The sequence below is a fragment of the Montipora capricornis genome, chromosome 5, assembly GCF_036669925.1.
Source record: "Montipora capricornis isolate CH-2021 chromosome 5, ASM3666992v2, whole genome shotgun sequence".
Lineage (NCBI taxonomy): Eukaryota > Metazoa > Cnidaria > Anthozoa > Scleractinia > Acroporidae > Montipora > Montipora capricornis.
The window spans coordinates 11294138-11316076 of NC_090887.1; the positions used below are offsets into that span (position 1 = coordinate 11294138).

Below are 21939 nucleotides of genomic sequence, written 5' to 3' on the forward strand. Positions count from 1 at the left end.
TGCGCGTGTCCTTGTCACTCACTAACTAACTCATAAATTACAGGCCATTTTTTAAGTCTTTTGCCGAGGTAACAAATGGTTTATGAAAAGGCCATCCCTTAAAAACCCAATTCTCTATTTTAATTAACTGAAATTGATCGGACGTGAAGGAAGTGCGATTCAATGGTAACCAAGTGGCAAAGTACACCTTTTGGCTTCGAATACCTGTCTTTTTAGTTTTCATTAAACTCTTCAGTACTTAATTTCAAAGAGTAAAGCAAGGTTATGTATCTAAATATTCAAGTCTTGCGCAGGTAGCGTTCGTTGTTTTCGCTGTTTTCTCTTCGATATGATGAAGTAATTATATCCGCACAATCCCGAACCAGGGATCGATGGGAACGTTTCGTGTACCTCTCTTTGGAAGAAAATGGGGGTTTCTTTACGCTCCTACGGAGTATGTGAAAAAGTTCTCTGTTCAGTCTATCGTCCTTACGCAACAAGACAATAACGTCTAATTTCAGATATCATTGCAAAGGCTGAATTTTCTCCTCAGTTATTCAAAAACCCAGAGCTTTGATGTGGCTCCGGTTTCAACTCGCAAACGTCGGAATTCTTAGAAAAAATATCATTTGTTACACGAACAATATTATCAAACCTTGGTAAAATAAAGGTGGGCAGACAAGAGGGGTCATGTTGCGGTGACATGTTGCGGCGACATCTTGGAGCGACAAAAAACTTGTGTAGTGCATACTGAGGCGACCTGTAGCGGGAACATGTAGCAGGGACAAAATCACAACTTGGCACACACATGAAAATGTTGCACGTACATGTTTCAGTGATATGTTGCAGCGACATGTCCCCTCGTGTGAACTGATATGTTTATAACTGTGCAACACCAATTTGGGGGGTGATTTTGTCCCCGAGACGTGTCCCATGAGGTCCAGCACATGTTGTGATTTTGTTCCTGCTACATATCCCCGCTACAAGACCCTAATGCATGTCGTCTCAGTGTGTACTACACACCTTGTCGCTGCACTATAGACCACTTTCATAAATGGCAACCTACTTTATGTTCTTTTGTATTTATGTTAATTAGACCTACTGCCCTCATTTTGAAACAAATATTCTTTTAAAATTTGCTCGTCGTAGCGAGGCTAGAAGGGACTAATTAGCATTAAAACAAAAGAATATTTTATTTGACCGCCATTATGAAAGAGGTCTATGTCCCTGCAACCATGACCCCTCTTGTCTGCCCACCTTTATAATGTAGCATTCACATTTAAATGATATTGAAATACCTGAAATGAAACGCTTTATTCCCAATGGGTTTGAATTGGATACAACATATGAGTTAGCCGACTTGGTCTATTGTTTTTTTTCCCTCAAAACTTGGTTTAAAAATAAACACTTTTCTGACGCTGATGGAGACAAACCTCATAACAGATTCTTACTCTTGGGTAATAGACTCTTGTCTTTACCTAGTAGTGTAATATTATGTAGGGTTTGGATGGTGCAGTACTGATATTGGGTAGAGTGGAGTGTTGCTGTTTAGTGTGCCTACTGTACTCACGGAAAAGGGATGGGCACGCCTTTTGTCATCAAACTCGTATGTTAATGAGACAAAACTTAATTAAACAATGACGTCAGCAAAGATTCGCCTCGCATGCCCCCAAAAAGCAGTAAGTTGCGTTGAAGTGTTAATGCTCAGTTTATAGCCTTCCACACATTTATTTGTTCATGAAGTCGTTTATTTTTTAATCATTATTTTCTTCACCAAAACTTACTGAACTAATCCTAGGGCACAAAAAAACGGGGAGAAATTAATTTAAAACAGAATTGCAGTTGGATATGTAGTTGTTCGGTCTTCAGTGCCAGCCTTACGTTGTGTGTCGTAAGACTTAGTTTAAAAAGTGGGGCTTGCGTCCAATTAGCTCCTGTTCTCTCGTACGTCTTAGCTTGTGTGCTGTGGAAGCTTTTTCTTCTGGGACATCAAATAACCCCGCTCCTTCTTCAGATGCATCCGGGACTTTCTCTTCCTCGTCAAGTGAACGACCAATAATGCCTAAAACCAGATATAGAGCGGACAAGAAAGAGTTATTATCACGACAAGGTATTGGGCTAATACAGCCGTTTTAATTGATTGTCGAAAGTTATTCCAGGTTGATTGGTTTTACAATACTTGACTGACTCTTTGGCCTTCAAAATTTCACGTCACATTCGTTGACTTCAGTTCCGCGATAGCGCCGGTTGCATGCATTTTTTTGTGCAACTGCTTTCTTTGATTAGATTGCTTAAATCCATTTTGAGCGGTTAAAACTATTACCTAGTTTTAGGCTGTACGGCAGTACAGTGAAATTCGCTTTTAAACGTACCGTACCGTCAAGTAATCCCTCTCCCAATCACAGCTAAGAAATACGAAATGTGTCTGATTCAAGAAATGAAAGCTGAAAAAGGACTCTGTTTTTTGGAGGTTGCGATATTCTGAGTCGTGGGCCAAAACTGTGGGTGTGACCATTCAGATGAAAGTTATCCTGTCGGTGTGATCATTCATGAAAGTTATTAGCAATACTTTCCTTTGAAGCTGATCATCATGTTGAAAAAGGCGATTCTGAGGGTGAAATCAGCTTAAACTGTCATCATTTAAATGAAAGCAAAGGAAAATTATTTTCTCTTGGTACTGTATTTAAGATTGCATATTGCTGTGATCAGTTTATCTTCTCTTACATGCAAGTCTCTCTATTTCAGACTTACGTGCATCAATAACCCTGTAGACAAAATTTGAGTTAACTCCTCCTGCGCAATTGTCATCAGCTCCTTTACAGGCCTGAGTGAAGTTTTGGAAGCATTTGTTAGGTGTCGATCCGTGCATGTCGAACCGCAGATTGGCGTTTCGAGCGCTCCAGCATTCACCTGTTGGCGGCAAGTAATAAACAGGTGATCAGATTGTTGGGTCTTACATGTTGCGTCCGTTTACACACCTTTTTGCATGTTTTTGGAAGTTGTTTCACGATATTTGAAAGTGATCAAACCTTTGAGCCAACAACTCCCAACATTTCTTTTGTTTCATTAACGCCGAAGCGCAGCGCCACCTTGTTGGAACCGTTTGCATAGCTCTGCCAACATTGTTGGGGCCACGCACGCGCATTACATATGGTCTCCATGGAGAAAGCAACGCATTAACATCTTGAAAACAAGATGGCAGTCGAATTTTGTAAGTTTACATTGAAGTCTTATGGGTCATATCCTTCCAGTAATACACTGCACGTCCTTGCAGTGTTGGGAGTTGTTGTCTTGTTTGAACACAACTGCCAACACCATCCAACATCTGCAGAACTAACAACTCCCAACAATGTTGGGAGTTGTTTTCGCGGAGCTTTACATGCATGCAAGTTTTCGTTACCTTGTTCGTGCACCCCAAACATACTGAGCCCCTTTCGACGAGCCTCTCTGGCACACCTGCACAGAAATTTGGTAAATTCTCCAGGCCAGTTCTCTCCAGGTTCCAATATTCTTCCGTTGAATTTGTCACTGACTGGGTTAACTTGATTCAGCAGCTCGATGTCGAATGCGCGGTTCGTGGAGCTCTCGCCAAAACATCCGACAGATTCATAGGATAGCTCACAGGGGACATCTGGAAATAAAAGGGGTATTATTTCATACAATTATTTAAGGAGGTGATGGTGTAGTGAATCTTTGAGTGAAGATGATATGCCAAGAGACCATTTCCGAGTTCATATCTTCCTTCTCTTCAAACCGAGTCTACGTGCGAAGTTTTTGTGTTGGTAATTAGGTCTATTTTACATATGAATGAAAACTAGTTTTCGTAAGAAAAACTTCGCACCTAGATTCGCGTTGAAGAGGAAGCAGTCATGAACTCGGAAATGGCCTATTGCTTGGCAAGGGGCGAAATGACCACTGAAAAGAAAATCACATTCCCAGGCAGGAATCAAAGCTGCGACCTTTATAACGCAGGTCGGATGCTCTATTTATTTAACGACAAGAACTCTCGGTTGCCTTCAAATGCTTCTGGATGATAAACGAGAAAGATTTTTGGATTTTTTCTCAGGCTTCTTTGCCTTTGTTAAGTGTGATGTGTCGGCATATTCAGTAAATTCGCAGTTAAAATATAAATATATCTATCTTTCTTAGGGCCCGTTTATATGGAGAAAAGTTGTCCCGGCTAAGAGGTCACCCTTCCAGCCTAATCAACTTTAGCGAGCGGTTATGTGAGGAGAGAATTGGCCCTTTTGCTCAAGTCAAGAGTCAGTTTCCATCATTAGGTTATTGGGAAGACAGCACTAGCGCATGCTCTCATTATGCTTGACCGAATTGACCCGACAAGGGTGACCCGGCTGGGCGGGTCATCCTTCTAGCCGAGCCAACTTTTTTTTCTCGTGTAAGCGATTCACCGCGTTTTGTAAGGAAATGTAGGAAAAGTTGACTCGCCCAGGATAGCTCGGGTAGGCGGGTTGATCCTTCTACCAGGGACAACTTCACCCAATATCAACGATGAAATGATATATGAAATGGATCATATATGAACTGCGGATATGAAATCAAGTGAAGCTATGATTCCTCACGGGAACATTGGAACTCACAAATGACCAGCTTCAAACGTCAGTGGCTTCATAGCTCATTTGATTAGAACGTCGCACCGGTATCGCGAGGTCACGGGTTCAAACCCCGTTGAAGTCCTGAATTTTTCAGGCTTCTTTTAGTAATTGCAAAAATTGCATTCATAACTGCGAGAATCATAGCTTCACTTGATGACTTTCAATATGTTCAGCAGTTTTCAACCAGCTGTTGTAAAACCAACATAATAGAAGCAAGAAATGAAATAAAATCAAAGACAACTAGCTCACCTGAAAGACGATAAACTGCGTTGGCAAAGTTTGCCCCCGCACAGAAGGGTTTGAAAGGTTTGCATGGTTCAAAGCACTTGTCCACACAGTTAGTTGATATACCAAGCTTGCCATAAGTAACCTCACTCTGTGACCCACTCCAACATTCTCCTAGAAAAAAAAATGACGAAAAGCGTTTTATACTTAACAAATAGATTCCGTTTTGCAGTGCGTCTATTCAGTAAAAAACGGGAGCTTAAGCGCGGAACATTTTTGAGACGTGAACGGCAACCGGAAGTGAACATTTCTCATGCTAGAACAGTAGTGTCTCTCAGATTTTTAAGCTAATCATCTCTAATGGAGAAAAGATACTTAGCAATACAAATTTGGTTGCGTGAAGACGAATTAAAAGGGAAAATACTTTACTTCCGGTTGCCACCCGCGTCTCAAAAACGTCACATGCTTAAGCTTCCTAATAGGTCACAGATGACGTCAAAATGTTGTAAGAACAAAACGTGGCACACGAGGCGATAGCGGAGTTTGTCACTGATCTTTCTTTCCACGTTTTGAGTTCTTCTGTTATCTAGTACTGAACATACGAACGGCAACATGGAGTCTATTGCTTTTATATAACAAAAAAGTTTTTTATGATGACGGTAGCTATGCGTCTGTCCTCTCATAGATTACAAGTGTGAACCAATCAAAATGCATGCATTATTGAGCTTATTATAGAATTATGCGTAAAGACTGGTTCGCACATGTGATTTTTCATTTGGGTTTCCTTATCCGAGTCTCGGGGATTTTTTGTTTCAAGCGCGGTTAAAATGCAGTGAAACGCTAGTGTGAACGAGACGTAATGTTGGCGCGATTTTTGACGAAACACCAGATTTAGTCAGGGATGTCATAGGGTCATTTGTGACTACGCGGACCTTGTTTTCAAATCTCGGCATTTTGCATTGAAATTCGTCGGGAATGAAATTGACAAGACCTTTAGCAAATTTAGCCGGCCACAAAACTGATCTGGTTTTTGCAAGCTTTTTAAAACCCCATAGTATGTACTTAACTTTAAACAAGAGACCCTAATTAAGCAACTAGGACAAAATGAATGGCTCGTGCACGTGTGTTTTTCTTTCCATGGTCCCGAAAACAACGATCTGAAATGGCCAATTTGAGATGATGTGGACTGACTATCGACGCCGTTTATGCCGGCGGACGGCAAAGACCGAAGTGAAAAAACACGCGAAAAGCGTGCAAATCTGTTATTTTCAGTCATTAAATACGTTGATTTGTGTCGTTCGTGTTAAAAGGCAGAAAAAATTGTGCAAAGCGGGCGGTGTACGTTGCTTGTGGACTGTGGAGAATACTCAAAGCTCAAAGCGTGCATGAGTTGGCAAACTCGAACACATTCCTTCAAAGCGTGAAGTGCCATTGTTATGCCCATCAAAACTATTGTTTTGCCCCTTTGTCGTCGTTGAAAAGAGCATCATTGTTCTGCCGTCCTTTGTATTCCATGTTTCGTGAAGGCCGTGAGCGAGAGATTTCAAACTTCCAGTCCTCTCTTTTCAGACTTAAACAGCGTTCATGTGGATTCAGTTCCAGTACAAAGTTAGTTAGCATTTTGGATTTAAACCCGTTGCACGAAACGCACACTTGTTTAAGTAACTGAATATTTATGTTTCCAGATCATGTTATCCCCATTTCGAGTGGGCATGTTAATGGAAACCTTGCATCAAATCGCAGCCGTGGCCATATCGCCAGAAAAAGAAGAAGGTAGGGTAGCTCTTGAGCCTTCACTACTATTTTTATACTGAAATCAAACCAGTTGAAATAAGGAAGTTGTCTGTATGGCAAAAGGGAGCTTGCGAAACGAGGACGACGACGGCTACGAGGACTTCATTTAAAATTACGAGTTGGCGTTATTTATATTACTACGAAACTATTTCATGTCGTTTCGCGTTAAAAATGTGTAGTAACTGTTGACGAATTAAACTGGTATGAGTGGGTTGGAAGAGTAGAGAGACAACTTAAAACTCATCGTCATGTGCTAACGTCCTCCACAGAACCTTGAATTTGGTAATTTCACGTCGTCATTTAGGAGATGACGGCAAAGAAATGTACCAAAATGTAAAACGCACGTGCAGAGCGTGCAGAGCCATTGTTTTTGCTCACTAAACCTATTGTTTTGTAGCATCGTCGTTGCCGTCAGCGTCGTCGTTTCGTAAGCTCCCTAGTAAGGCCACTCCAACCACGGATCATTCCGGACGCCGTCTCAAAGTTAATGTGAAGTGGGGATAACATACACCTTTTTCCAAAATGGCCGCCATTTAGATATTCTTTTATTTTTAGTCAAATTAGACCTTGATGCCTCGTTCAAGGCAAAATATTCTTTTGAATTTTAAGCTTAAGAACGAGGCATCGTGGGCCAATTAGAATAAAAATAAAAAAATATTTAAATGGCGGCCATTTTGGAAAAAGGTGTATGACATCCAACGAAATCTTACGCGACATTTCCTTTCGTTTTACACAATGTATATTCATTAAGTCCTCCCTTAAAATACTTTTGAAGTGCCACTACGACGAAAATTTTTGGTTTTCTTTTCGAATTTTTTCAACGTCAATTAAGTCAATATGTTCAAAATAATACAATGCATTTAAAGTTGGAACGATAGAAGCGAGATAAGTCGGGAAATAGCCAGCCAAAAACCGCTAAAAATCTGTCCGCCATTACTCGGACGGCATTGGAGAAGCCTGCGATTATTTTGTAAGCGGTCTTCACGCAAGACTTGGCTCGTGACGTCATACGCGCATCGCTTCGTGGGCGTTTGACAAAGCGAAGAAGTCGATCAAGGAGTAATGTATATAATATCTTCAAAAAGCAACTCGGCGATCTCTCACATCTCATAGACGGCATGGGAAATTAGCCGCGTTTATTTTGAGCGTTGCGCATATGACGTCAGACCCCAGGCGATCCAGCTAGACCCAACCCTTTTCCTTGCTCCGGTCATTTGCTGTTGGAGTAATGGCGGACAGCAAAAACCGAAAAACTACGTTTTAATAATCATACTTTCCGTGGGAATTTTGAGATAAAAATTGGCATGATACCTATTTAGTACGTCTATTTTCAAAATCTAAAGAAAAAAGGACATGCAAAATTTTCATCGTAGTGGCACTTTAAAGTTTAGGGATTTTCACAGCTTGCCTTGTGAATCTTGCGGATATTAACGGTGGTGTAAATTAGTCGGGCACCGGTGTCTTTCTCTCTTCTCCATCTTCTCTTTGTTTTCATTATTAAAACTTATATCCGACGGTAAGAAACCAGTTCACTTCCGGTAGTTTCACCGGAAAGGGAAAGGTGATTCTCTTTTGGGGACTGGTACGACCCTGGGAGATCGTTTGGGTGGACAGTCGGCTTATGTCTATATCAAAAATTTGGTTTTATCAACGGAGTTGATAATGTAAATTGGCCACCGTACAGAGATTCTAAAAGCTGACGTTTGGAGCGTTAGCCCTTCGTCAGAGCGATTCGCAAATTGTTGTATACTACTTCCCCACCGACGCAGCACCACAGTTTCTTTAGAAACTACCCCCTTCATTCATTTTATGTCTATATCCATGCGCTCAAATCGAGCAAACATTCCTGATGCACGGCCTTCTGATGCCACATACAAAGGAAATGATGATATTTACGTGTCATCTGTATTTAATAACGCTGGGGTACTGATTGGGGACACAAGGAAATGGTAATTTTCAACGAGAAATCAAACCCAGGAATGTAGCATCGGACTAGCGTGCGGGAGTTCGAGGGTTCAAATACGCCTTATTCACGATAGCCGCCATGTTGGTTTTTAAATTGTCATGCAAATTAGCCATGTGTTTTGCTGGGGGGCAAACGTTGTGGAAGTGCGGGAAGTCGGCTCGTCGAAATATTGAGATAACATTGCTAAAAGTACATTTTAGAATTTAGAATTAAGTACCGGTAACTTTTATAATAATTTTATATCTTTGATTGCCTTTTACTTTTGACTTTCTACTTCGTTATCTGCTCATTTGTTACTAAAAAAACATCGAAGTAACTTTTGTAATAGTGATAAACATTCAATGAACGTGAAAAAAAAAACATCTCTGCGGCTAAGATGTTCGTTATAACCTCTCAAACTTGTGTTGTTTGCCTCCTCACAAGTGTGTAGCTAATTTGCATGATAATAGCAAATGCAACATGACGGCCATCGTGAATAAGGTCTATTCTGACCAGACGAACACACAGGGTCTTAATTAACTTTACTCAAGCAGTAACGAAAGGAAAGCCTGAAAACGGCTTTCGAACGACTTTTAAACGGGATTCGAAGCCTGGCCTCTGCGATACCAGTGCGGTACTCTACCATCTGCGAACTTTCACATATTAACTTTTGGTTGTATCCATAATCTTCCACGGGCTCAATATGAACTCATACAATGACCAGCTGCCGGATGCCTTGCTAGCTAAACTGGTTTTCCTTTCGTTGCTGCTCAAGTAACGTTAATTGCGATTATCAGCATCTTAACTTGATTCCCTCCGTAGTTCAAATACATGTATATGGCTTTCATAGCTTTCGTCGTACACAGGGTTTTAAAATAACTGAGGAGAAAGTTCTTCCATGTAATCAAATCTGCAAATGGTTAGTCTCTCTAGTGTTCGCAGATAAGGACGCCAAACCATGAAATCATAGAGTTAAGTCCGTAGCTTGTTGTTCTGGTTCGAATCTGGTTCAGGCAAGATAAATGTGCTTGTTCCTCTTAATGAATACTCGGACTTGCGAAAAGTAAACAATGCCTTTAGGTATTTAGGATATGAAGACAAATCAACTTTTGAAAAGTACTGCAAGCATAAAAACAATAGATCACTTTTCTCCTTTTGGTCTTCTCCAGAGATAGCACATTTCGCTGTTGTAATCTTTGTTTCAAGAGATAGATTGCACACTACCGTGTGAAGAATTTTGCAGATCGAAGACGGCGTTATTCTACGAGGCTAAGACAGACAATTTTCCCAATCCCATAATGCAATACATTTTGGGGAGTTCTTTACATAAAAACAATATACACTTAATTTAAGGTCCTCGAGTTCTGATGTTTCCCTCGACTTCGTCTCGGGAAACATCACGACTCTGGAGAAAACAAAACTAACTAGTTTTCCTAGGGACGGTACATTAAGTGCTTTGTTATATATTTAGACTTCTTCAACAATCACAGCAAAACATCCGGAGCGGGCAACAACTGCGGAATTGTATCCCGGTCGGGTACATTTGAATTTGATCAAGGGCCTGTTACCAAGAATCAACCAATCACAGTGCTCGTTTTGTTGAGTGACAGTCTAGGGATATAGCAATACAAGTTATTTACTCTTGAGACTGTATCATGCCTTAGTGAACTGGACATCCGTAGTTTTATGCAAACAACCCCCCAAAATGAACTGTATTATGGGATTTGCGAAAATAGCGAATTAAAAAGGCAGCACTTTCTCCTCCTGGTGAAACAGGAGTCCAAGTTTGCGCACGCTCTGTTTTTTATCTAAGCTGTTTCAAAAGTGTACAGCTAAAATAATGTGGCTTGAGGAGACGTCATTTAGCCATTGCTTCTATTTTTGGACATATGACGTCACTATTATAGAACAGGAGCCCATGACTGGGAGAGAACAACAGCCTCATATTCGTGTCACGGCGTTTTCACAAACCGCTTTATTTTTAGATTGAATTTCCCGCGGATAAGAATCCCGCAGGAGCCCGATGACCATTCACAAGAAACAAACTTGACTTCATAGCTCCACCAAAACGGAACTACCTTTGTTTACTTTCTTGCAGAAAACGCAGTCTAGAATAGATCGGTGTGTAAAAATGCCGTGACAAAGGCTTAGTACGGGAGTCACGGGCTCCTGTATAGGATGAGACGTTTCGCCGGATAGTTACAATTATGTAAGGAATCTGAGGAAATCAAAAACAGAAAAATATCTTGAATGAATAACAAGGGATCTTATATATTATCACGTACCATAGAACTGTACACCAAATGTAGTGTGTCCTTTTTTCTTTGCAATTTCGGCGCAGCGACATGCGAACTCGGGCATGTAGCTATCCCAATTCCGCCAGTCAATGGATTGTCCACTATAGATCGCTAGCGACCGATCCCTATCCGTCAAAATGTAGTCTGGCAATGGGCGGGGATCCTGTCTGTTATCTTTGAAACAACCAATCCTCTCAAATCCGTGGTCACAATCAGACCCTAGAAAACGAAATATAGCATTTATCGATAATGGTTCGGGAATTCTTCGAAAATATCAAGGCCCAGTTGTTTGAAAGCCGATTAACTTAATCCAGGATTAGCGTAAACTTTTGTTTCATGTTTTCAACTTTTTGGTTAACGTTTCTTTTGCTCATTTTTGTTTTTCAAGATTGACTTTCTTAATGTAAAGTTCTGCCGAAACACTATAAATAATTTCTTAACAAGACATAATAAGTCACCATGGCAACAAAATAGCCATGTACAAACACCATATATTTTGTCTTTCATCGCTTTTATCTGATTTTTTTTATTGCTGGAAGATGATAAGCGGGAGCTGGAGCTGATTCATAGCCACCTTAACAATCTGAAAATTGGTGGCTCTTATTAGCTTCCTAATCAGTTAGGGGTCACCGAGTTCGTTTTTGAGTAAGCGTTTAAAGACAAAATATAGGTGTTTTTAGATGGCTCGTTAAGTTGACGTGGTATCATATTACCACACACCAATGGATGCATCTTGCCAAGTAATTATTGTTGTTTTATTTGGTACCGTAACATCTCCGTTACATGAGACAGTGTTATAGAGTTAATCCTTTGATTGAAACATCCCCATCAAATTGTTGAAACTCGTTTCAACCACCATACGTAAATGAAAGAGAAGGATACCAGAGGCTATCCCTATCGAGGGTATCCGCTTGCAGCCGGATGTAATTGACCAAGTGCCGATTTTGAAGAGGAAGGAAAACTGGACTACCCTGAGAAAAACCCTTGGAGTCAGATTGAGATAAACTGAAACTCAGTCCACATACAACCTCGTGGCCGTGGTCAGGGTTGAACCTGGGTCGCAGAGGTGGGAGGCACTAAGCCACCACAGTACTACCACTCACTCCCCACAGTACCTAAGGATTAGGACATTTCTCACCTAATTCAAACACAAAGTTTGTCCACTGTTTTCCAACGCATTGTCTATCATTATTACCACACGGCTGATAATCATTCGAGATGCAGGAAGTTGATGGTGTGAAAGTGTTTACGTCATATGAACCTGGTGCATCGCTCCAACATTCCCCTGAAATAGTTTCATGATAATTAGCAATGATCGGATGAAATTTAGGATAATGTGAGATTTTGACTTAATCGTCTGCTGTGCATGCAACTGAGAACTCTCTTTATCCAAAATGATGGAGGACGAAGTTCTCGAGTCGAGCTGACATTTCAACGTCGCACTTCGTCCTCCATCATTTTGGATAAAGTTTTACTGGAGAACAACATTACGACCTTTAAAAGCGCATTTCGGTCGCATACCAGTTTCTTTCGTTAGCATGGTAACTCGAAAGGAAAATTGGCTTCGGTTGTTTGAACAGTGGCCAGTGTAATCTACTAAACAAATCGATTTCTCGAAACTAATTGAGGTATCCACCTTACTATTAGTTATCGAGGAGACAGCGCTGTCCAATTCACGAACAACTGAGGCTAGGTCGTTTGTGGGAGGTGGTCGCCAATGAGATTTATGTTCAGCGACACTAGTGAATAGGAAACTTTATATTTTTTAAAAATGTCCGCTTACATGCAAATGAGAGTTGGTAGGAAAGATTCGACTACATATCCAACACAGTACATACCGTAGAACTGAAGGCCAAATATTTTCCATCCTTTTTCCATGACAGCTTTGGCACACCTACATGCAAACTCCGCCATGTAATTGTTCCAATCCATCCAATTAATTCTATGTCCGTTGAAAACGTTGCTCTGAGGGTCCCTTTCGTTGATTATTTGCGTCTTCAACACACGGGCAGGATAATCCTTATAGCAGCCTTTGGCTTTGTATGGGACGTCACAGTTGCTGCACTGCCAGGATTCAGCTGAGAGTCAACGGGAAATTTTATGAGTCTTCTTAGGGCGTTTTTCGATTGAGCAAAATTAATATGGGATTCTTTTGGTTTTGCAGCTCAACGCGAAACGATTGGCTTGGATGAAATCTCGCGCTATGTTCTTAGCCAATCAACAGCAAAAGTAATTATGATTGGCTCGCATGTGATTTCCCGCGCTTAGTGCCGTCTGCACATATTACACCTTTGCGTTGTGATTGGCTCGTTTCATTGTCTTCGTTTGTTGTGATTGGTCAAAGTAATGACTTTTGGTTTGCATGTCACTTCACTCAACCGCAAAGAGCTCCGAGTGCACGGTTCAGTCGTAGATAAATGTGCTGGCAGTTTTCTCATCTTTAAAGCACTAATAAAGTGACTTTTTTTTGGACATAAGTTCTAAAACAATAAAATGTTTTCGGAAAAAGCGCGGAGAATTATTGTACCGGAAACGGCGTCGGGTCCTGGGGCTAATTACGTCATTCCCTCTGAATATGAACCATGAACCATCGTGCCTAGTAGATCCACAATCTCAACCTGATCAGATGCATGCCCAATTTTGACATCCAATACGAAGTGTCCCTTTGTATGTCTAAGCCTTTGCTGCCTATTTCCAACAATAAGTTAAGGGTAAAGGTTAGCGTTATTTTTAGGTCAGGGTAAAATGTAGCAGTTTATCCTTACTTCAGGAGCAGTATTCGGGGATACTTTGTGACGGTAACTGTCTTTATTCCGAGACGTGAGGAATGAAGAGCAATGAATGAAAGGAATGAAGGGCATCTATCTAATTACGGCCATTTCTGGATATATTTCGTAAAAAGTGACATATATAAAAGACAAAAAAGTAAAAAGTAAGGTACTTTATCTTAATCTTGGGAAACGTGGGTATTAATCTTGTATTTTTTTTTCAGTTGTGGGTTTAAACAGAACTAAACTGAAGCGAAGTAGACAGAGATAGCTTGAGGTCTGTTACGTGAAAAGAGCTTGCAAAAGAGCGTAATGCTTCAATCATTTCTTAAAATTACGAGTTTTAATAATTAGTTTAAAAATTGGGGTGCTAAGTCGCCCAGACATTAATTTCCGTGGATGTTAATACTCCTTTTAGACAAAAATATCCCCCTTAATACCCTCAAGGACCTATCGGCTCACGGACTCCCGCACTCGAGACGGCTCTGTAGAACGTTTATTTGTTGCCTGTTTTAGGCGGCCGCGGCCACCCTGTAGCAGTCCAATGTTTGTCTTTCTTCGTTATTTTTGGCTGTGTTAAGTGGAAAATAAGCCACTGTCAAATTATGCTGTATTTTATCCTTCTTAAAATGGGATCCGTCATCACTATGAAGAAATAGCATGTACAAAGCTACTGAAAGCTGAAAATCGGCCTTTTAGTATCGTTACAGTCGATTTCGCATTAGATTATCGCGCCACGTTGCAAAGTTCGTTGTGAAATTGGATACTACGCTACGAAGTAGCCAAATACGCAGCGAATTATATATACAGACAACCAAATTGCGAACTTTGAAATGAACTTCCCAACTTCTCCCAGATCGAACGTCTCCACTTCACCGAGGTTCGTTACATTGCTTGCAAACGAGTGGTTTGAGGGTCCAACACCATTCAAAATAGCGCCGTACTTAAATTTACCGAGAAAGACAAATGTAAATATTGTCGATAGGTTGTACGTAAAGGGAGTTGGCGAGAACAGATTACAGCATTGAAGAACATTAACTGCTGATGTTTTTTTTGAGAGGAGTTTTTTAAACGATAGAGGACAATTATGAAGTGGCAACAACTATGAAATGACGGAATGAGATCATTTGTTGTAAACTATAAGTTATAGAAATTCAGTGCTGTATACCGTAGAAGAGGAGAGTAGAGGACATTTACACAATCATTACATAAACTGTAAGTTGGCAAGTTTGTTTCAAATATTGATTGCTTAAAAAAGTGTTGGTTGTTCTATTGTTTCCTTGCATGAAGTGTTTTTGTATGATACGCCATTAAAATCGACTATAGACCACGCCCAGTGAGTATTTTATAATGATCCTATATTAAGCGGCCTGTTCCTCAAGTCCCGAGGGTGGCCGTTATATACAGGTTCGACTGTACTTAAAAATGTCTGCGCGAAGAGTCGAATGTGTTTCCGGCCTATCACTATGTGCTGTTTCTAATGTATACTTTGCTAAAAGTTATTCATCTAAAACGTAGCTGGCGATTGAAAACCTTAATTTTGTCTGTTTGGAATTCTCAGACCTTTTTTTTCCAACCAATTCATCATTTCCAATATTTTCAATCATTTCGTCAACTAATTATGTATATGGTCTCCGTGGTTACACATCAGAAATCAGTTTCGGGTGGAAGTAATATCAACTGAGACAAGGGTCATAGATGAGTTCACGCTCTTGAGAGCATCATGGGTAATCAGGGCAAAGGCTTTCAGTTAAGGAAGTTCAAAACGATGAAAAGTATTCATGATATGCAATTTTGGGTTTTTTATTTCCCAAAACAGAAGATATGCGCTCAAAGGTGCAGCCGAATAAAGTTGCAGAGTATGGCTATTGTAGAAAAAAAGTTTCTGCCATACATTTCCTTTAATTCCTGAGGCACAAAATTACAGAGAACTTTATGGAAACAAAAAAAGCAATATTTAGGAATTCCAAAGAATAGATACCAGGTTCAGTTTATCTCAGTGAATGAAGGGGTAGTTTCTAAAGAAACTGTGGTGCTGCGTCGGTGGGGAAGTAGTATACAAAAATTTGGTTTTATCAACGGAGTTGATAGTGTAAATTGGCCACCGTACAGAGATTCTAAAAGCTGACGTTTCGAGCGTTAGCCCTTCGTCAGCCCTTCGTCAGAGCTTCGTTAGCCCTTCGTCAGAGCGAATCCAAGATAGGATTCGCTCTGACGAAGGGCTAACGCTCGAAACGTCAGCTTTTAGAATCTCTGTACGGTGGCCAATTTACACTATCAACTCCGTTGATAAAACCAAATTTCAGTTCATCTCAGTTTTGAACTTTAACTTATTTATTTGCTTTATGAAGGCGAAAGTCTAGAAAAGTAGAGTCATTACCAGTTTATTTTGCTTTGAATTTGCATACAAACCTTTCAATTTCCCGCCATGTTGTCCTGATTACCCATGATGCACTCAAGAGCGGGAACTCGTCTATTATCAGTCATATCTTCATTGGAGAGATTTAGTTTCTTGTTGCGAAGAATGATTATTGCTGGTGATTAAAGACAAAAAGCCTTGCGTATCTTATCATGCAATCTATCCTCGTTTGTTTTTTTTTAAAACAAGCATTTCCTCGAAATAAATTATAAACTTTATCGTTAAATTGTTTGACATGCCATTAACGACTTGGACTGAGATGAGACTGTCTACAGAAGTTCCCTTCCTATTAAATCAGGAAGTTCGATAACTCATTCCGCCGAACGTTACTTAGTGATTTTCCACGTAACTGTTCGGATTTCCGTCATTCAGTTGTTGGGCAAGTCCGCCCTTCTGTTCTCTAACGTCAACAACAAGTTCAGTTTCCTCATCCTAACAGTATATTCATCGTTGCTGCGTAAAATAAACTTTGTGGCTCGCCTATGGACGCCTTCAATTCGATTTATACTGCATTTGGTTTAAGGATTTCGGAGCTGAGAAGCATTCTCCACTTTAGTTCTTACTAGACTTCAATACAAAGTTTTTCGTGTACTGTGGTGTCCGAGTCATTAATATCACGGAAAGATCTTTTAATCAGTCCTTACGGTCCTATTTGCCTTATCTGTGATTGTATCATCGAGATCATTCTAAATAGCCCGAATCCCTATGTAAGGTAAGCTTTTCAATGAAAGTTCCTGCTATGCAATAATTAAAAGTAAGCTGGGTTCTTCCTCTTAGTTATTCTGATAGTCTTATATTTATAGACATTAATTCTCATCCTATTCAATTTACACCATTCAGTAATTTGAATAAGATCATGTTGAGAGCTTTCTTGATCATCAATTGTTTTAAGTAATTTATAGACCTTACTGTCATCAGCATAGAGAGCTAATCCTCATAGTGAACAACAAGGGTCCCAAAATGGACCCCTGGGGTACACCAGATGTTCGTGACGGAAGAGGAGTTGAAGACCAACTAATGGCTTTATTGATAAGAATTTAATAACGGTTTCTTTGTCTATATACTGCATTTGTGACGCGATTAAAAAATGGAATTAATTTATCCTTTGATTCATTTGGCGGCTTCTATAGCATTCAATTTAATCAGTAACAAGAAGGTCGAGCGCATGTTTTTGTGACTCACTCACTAACTCATAAATTACATGCGCTTTGTTCAGTCTTTTGCGGAGGGAACAAACGGTTTATGAAAAGATCATCCCTTAATTTTTGTGCTAAACAAATTAAACCCAATTCTCTTCTTCAATTAACTGAAATTGATCGGACGAGAAGGAAGTACGATTCAACGGTAACCAAGTAGCAAAGTGAAGCTTTTGGCTTCAAATACCTGTCTTGTTAGTTTTCATTAAACTCTTCAGTACTTAATTTCAAAGAGTAAAGCAAGGTTATGTATCTAAATATTCAAGTCTTGCGCAGGTAGCGTTCGTTGTTTTTCTCCTCGATATGATGAAGTAATTGTATCCGCACAATCCCGAATCAAGGATCGATGGGAACTTTTCGTGTACCTCTCTTTGGAAGAAAATGGGGGTTTCTTTACGTGAACAAGTTCTTTGTTCAGTCTATCGTCCTTACTCAACGAGACAATAACGTCTAATTTCAGATATCATTGCAAAGGCTGAATTTTCTCCTCAGTTATTCAAAAACTCTGAGCTTTGATGTGGCTCCGGTTTCAACTCACAACCGTCGGAATTCTTAGAAAAAAGATCATTTGTTACACGAACAATATTATCATACCTTGGTAACATAACTGGCAGCAAAGGAGAAATAGGCCAATATAGCGGGCCGCCATGTTAACGCTGCCAAAGGGCGCAACGAGGGTTTCTTGAAAAAGGCTGAAAATTGCAGCAATCGAAGACTTTCGAGCGCAAGTACAACGCTAGCCGGTGCAAGCGAATATGGGTCGTGCTGGTATTTAAATGTGAATGCTACATTATGATGCAAATTAAGAGTCCATTACTGCCCATGAAGAAGAATCTGGTATCAGGTCTGTCCCCATTAGCGTCATAAAAGTGTCTATTTTTAAACCAAGTTTTGTGGGAAAATAAACAATTGTAGACCAAATGTTGTCCACAGATCTCCCGGGATTAAGATTCCTTGTGTATTGCATTTGCATTAAGGTGGGCTGACACGAGGGGTCATTTTGCAGGGTAGATAGATAGAGATAGATAGATGCCTTATTAAATAATGTATAGGAGCCAGAAGGCTGAATTGCGTATCAAATACAAAAGAAATAGATAATTCGAAAATATATAAATCTATATACAAAGTTTAAGTAGGTATTGTGAAATTTGATAAAATGTAAAAAACTAAAGTTATGTACAAGCAATACTGTGAGATACAAAATTGGCTAAATTGTATCCAAGTTAAGACTAGACCATACTGATAAAAGTGTTCTCAGCTTGATCAGTTTTCACTTTAGGGACATCAAAGTTTCTTGCGTGTCTTAAAGTGTACCTGGTGGCTTGATGTAATGGTGGGAGTAAATAACGATTGAAAAGGGCATTGAAATAAGTTACTATGATGTTCCTTTAAGGAGACTAAATCCATGCGAGTAAGCGTTTCGTTCCATTTAAGACCGAGACCCATAATTGCTAACGCCCTCTTCTGTATACGTTTCTGCAGTTCATGTGTTTGGTAGCGAATAGTAGAACACAGGTTAGTGTAGAAAAGCCTCAGATCTTCACAGGGTTCTTTGGCCCCGTTTAATAGAACCAAAAATATAACTTTTTTAATGCTGTCTTTATTACTTCATTTATGTGTTCGTTCCACGAGAGGTTGCAGCGACAAAAAACTTGTGTAGTGCACACTGAGGCGACATGTAGCAGGGACGTGTCCCATGAAGTTCAGCTTCTTGAACTTCACGGGACACGTCTCGATAAAATAAAAAAACCCTATGTTTTGGCTTCAGTTGCTCATATCTTCGTTAAGAATATCATATATATTCGTTAAGAATATCATGATTAACAACGGTCATGATTGATAAGGGTTTTCCCCTCTCCTCAAAAACCAACATTTGCAGACGTAGCTCAGTTGGCTAGTGCGCGGCTTTCGGAGCAAGGGGCTCCCAGTTCGATCCTCGGTGACTTCAATGTCTACTTCCACTTTCCTCTGACCCGTGTAGCTATAGCTTTAAATGCAGTGAAACGGAGCACTGACAGAGGGAGGGGGTAAATGGCGCACCGTCGGCTTCCATTAATGCCAGTTTCATAACTGAAGGAACTACCGACGTTAAATAAATTGCCTTTTATATATATATATATCTCAGGGGCCCTCATTTTTTTATTGGTGAAAAGTGAGTAGAAGGCCAAGGTGAAACTTTCTGCAAAGTTTAAACAATAATTCTGTACGGCAGAATCAGAGTCATCTTAACAAAAAGGAAAGATTTAAGGTGGCTCTGAATCCGCTGTACAGAATTTTTTTAAACTTTGCAGAAAGTTTCATCTTGGCCTTGTGATCACTTTCGAGCAATAAAAAATGGGTGTCACCTGATTTTTTTTTGAGATATGTGCCGGAGAACTAAAAAGAAAGGTTGTTATTACAGGGCTTTCCCGTTGCCACGGTGACTACGGTTATTACGTTACAATAATGACCGCATCTTGTTCAGCAATAATTGGTGTTTCTTATGGTAACATAACATTGCTAATACGTAATACAGGGTTGTTGTGCCAATCCTTCTAATAAGAACGTTACTTGAAAGCTTTGAAACTGACTTGAGCCACCTTAAAACGAAATTACGATGACAAATGCGAGTTGCTTTCTCTTTATTCGAAGTAGATATTCAAATCTAGTCCCCCGCAACACTGCCAAGTAATCTAAAATTTCGCAGTTTATCATTTTCCAATCTTTTCATAGTTATATCAAATGTCATTTTTTTTTCTTCCATTAAGCAAATATTGGACTAAAAGATGATGACGCAGGATTACTAGTTTCCAAATAGCAGTCATTTGAAATAACTGCAGAAGTACATTTTTAAAAATACGTAAAAATTGTCTGCGTGAAGAGTCGAAATAAAGTTTCCGGCCTGCCAATGCGTGCTGCTTCTAATGTATACTTCACTAGAAATTATTCATCTAAAATGTAGCTGGCGCCAGATTGAAAACCTTCATTTTGTCTGTATGGAAGTTCTCCTTTTTTTTGCAACGAATACGTCATGATTTAGAGTATTTTCAATCATTTCGTCAACTTTATTTATATCGTCTCCGTGGTTACGCATCAGAAATAAGTTTCTTGTGGAAGTAATATCAACTGGGAAAAGGGTTCATTATCAGTTCATATCTTCATTGGAGAGATTCAGTTTCTTGTTGCGAAGAATGATTATAGCTGGTGATATAAAGACTGAAAGCCTTGCGTATCTTATCTTATCATGCAATCTATACTTGGTTTTTTTTAACCAACCATTTCCTCGAAATAAATTATAAACTATCGTTAAATTGTTTGACATGCCATTAACGACGTGGACTGAGATGAGACTGTCTACAGAAGTTCTCTTCATATTAAATCAGGAAGTTCAAATTCTCATTCCGCCGAACGTTTCGTAAAGCTTCGGATTTCATTCAGTTGTTCAAGTCCGCCAGAAGGTTTTAATATTTGGATAAAACTCCACTGACAAAAATGTAACCAAAATTATATTTGATATCTTCGCTCGGATTTCACCGAAAATTGCAAGATGAAATGTTTTCAGCCCGAAGAACAGAAAAAAGGCTGAGAAATCAATGTGTCACACTACATTGAGTGTACCAGCAATGGTTTTGTTACAAATCTTTTGCAAACTTATGTATCTTTGTATACGACTTCAATTTCCAATTTCCAAAAGTTCCAATTTTTCAAAAAAATGTATGGTACTCCTTCTGGCATGCATTTTGGTGGAGAAATTGGTCGTTTCCAGGTTCCACATATTTCTGCGAATTTGCAATAGATTCCCATTAAACTCTACAGGACATCTTTTTTGTCGATATGACAATCTGATATTTGAAGGTGTGTTTGCTCAAATAAAAAAGTGTCATTATTTGGTCGACGCGTAATTTGAAATCGACGGAAATAGGTTTTTTTAATTTCCACTTAGCAGAAGATTTATTTATTTATTCAAATTTACTCTACAATATATAACGAAAATAAAATCAATGCAGAGGAGAGAAACCTCAAGAAAGCGCACAATACACCATACTAGGGAGACTCCCTGTCAAAACCTAAGAAGACAAAATTTAAATTACATGAACATTGTCTATCGGCAAAAAAATGTAAATAGTTACCTAGATTTAAGAGAATTGACTGTGGAGAAAGATCTTATTTCGTTTGGAATTTGGTTCCATTCACAGATTACTCTGTTTATGTAACTATGTACATACAAATCAGTGCTTACTTGCTGAGTCAAAAGATCAAGAGAGTTCATACTCCTCAAGGAATATCCTCTATCACGGTCTCTAGAAAAAAACAACCTTACTATCGAAGTTAATTGTACACTGATCATTTAAAACTTTGAATAAAACTACTACGTCCGCTGAAAATCTTCTATTCTCTTACGTCAGCAAGTTCACTGCTGCTTAAAATAAATTTTGTGGCTCTCCTTTGAGCAGGTTCAATGCGATTTATACTGTATTTGGTTTAAGGGTTTCCGAGCTGAGAAGCATACTCCACTTTAGTTCTTACTAGACTTCAATACAAAGTTTTTCGTGTGGTGTCATCATTAATATCACGGAAATATCTTTTAATAAGCCCTTAAGTCCTATTTGCCCTAGCTATGATTTTATCAATGTGATCATTCCAAGAAAGCGTACTATTATATATTTGTGAATAGCCCCAAGGTCTCTATATAAAGTAACCTCTTCAATGCCGGAAAGTCTGCT

General features: G+C 39.5%; 1 protein-coding gene across 1 annotated transcript; it reads right to left on the reverse strand.

Annotated features, from left to right (window-relative positions):
• Nucleotides 1–1705: 1705 nt before the first annotated feature.
• On the reverse strand, nt 1706–17984 carry LOC138049485 (uncharacterized). Its single transcript, XM_068895773.1, has 8 exons — nt 17831–17984; nt 12692–12931; nt 11992–12138; nt 10842–11072; nt 4842–4991; nt 3380–3610; nt 2731–2889; nt 1706–2041 (listed from the first exon to the last, which is right to left on the reverse strand). Exons 1-8 carry the CDS (start codon nt 17883–17885, stop codon nt 1878–1880), a joined length of 1377 nt encoding a protein of 458 aa, XP_068751874.1. The 5' UTR covers nt 17886–17984; the 3' UTR covers nt 1706–1877.
• Between the last annotated feature and the right edge of the window lie 3955 nt (nt 17985–21939).

Excerpts from the sequence above, each read along its gene's own strand:
- LOC138049485 (XM_068895773.1), bottom strand. The coding sequence starts at position 17,885 with ATGGCGGCCCGCTATATTGGCCTATTTCTCCTTTGCTGCCAGTTATGT. Across the intron at positions 12,139-12,691 it reads ATTTGGCCTTCAGTTCTACG|GGGAATGTTGGAGCGATGCA; the intron begins GTATGTACTGTG and ends AAACTATTTCAG. Across the intron at positions 4,992-10,841 it reads ATTTGGTGTACAGTTCTATG|GAGAATGTTGGAGTGGGTCA; the intron begins GTACGTGATAAT and ends TTTTTTTTCTAG.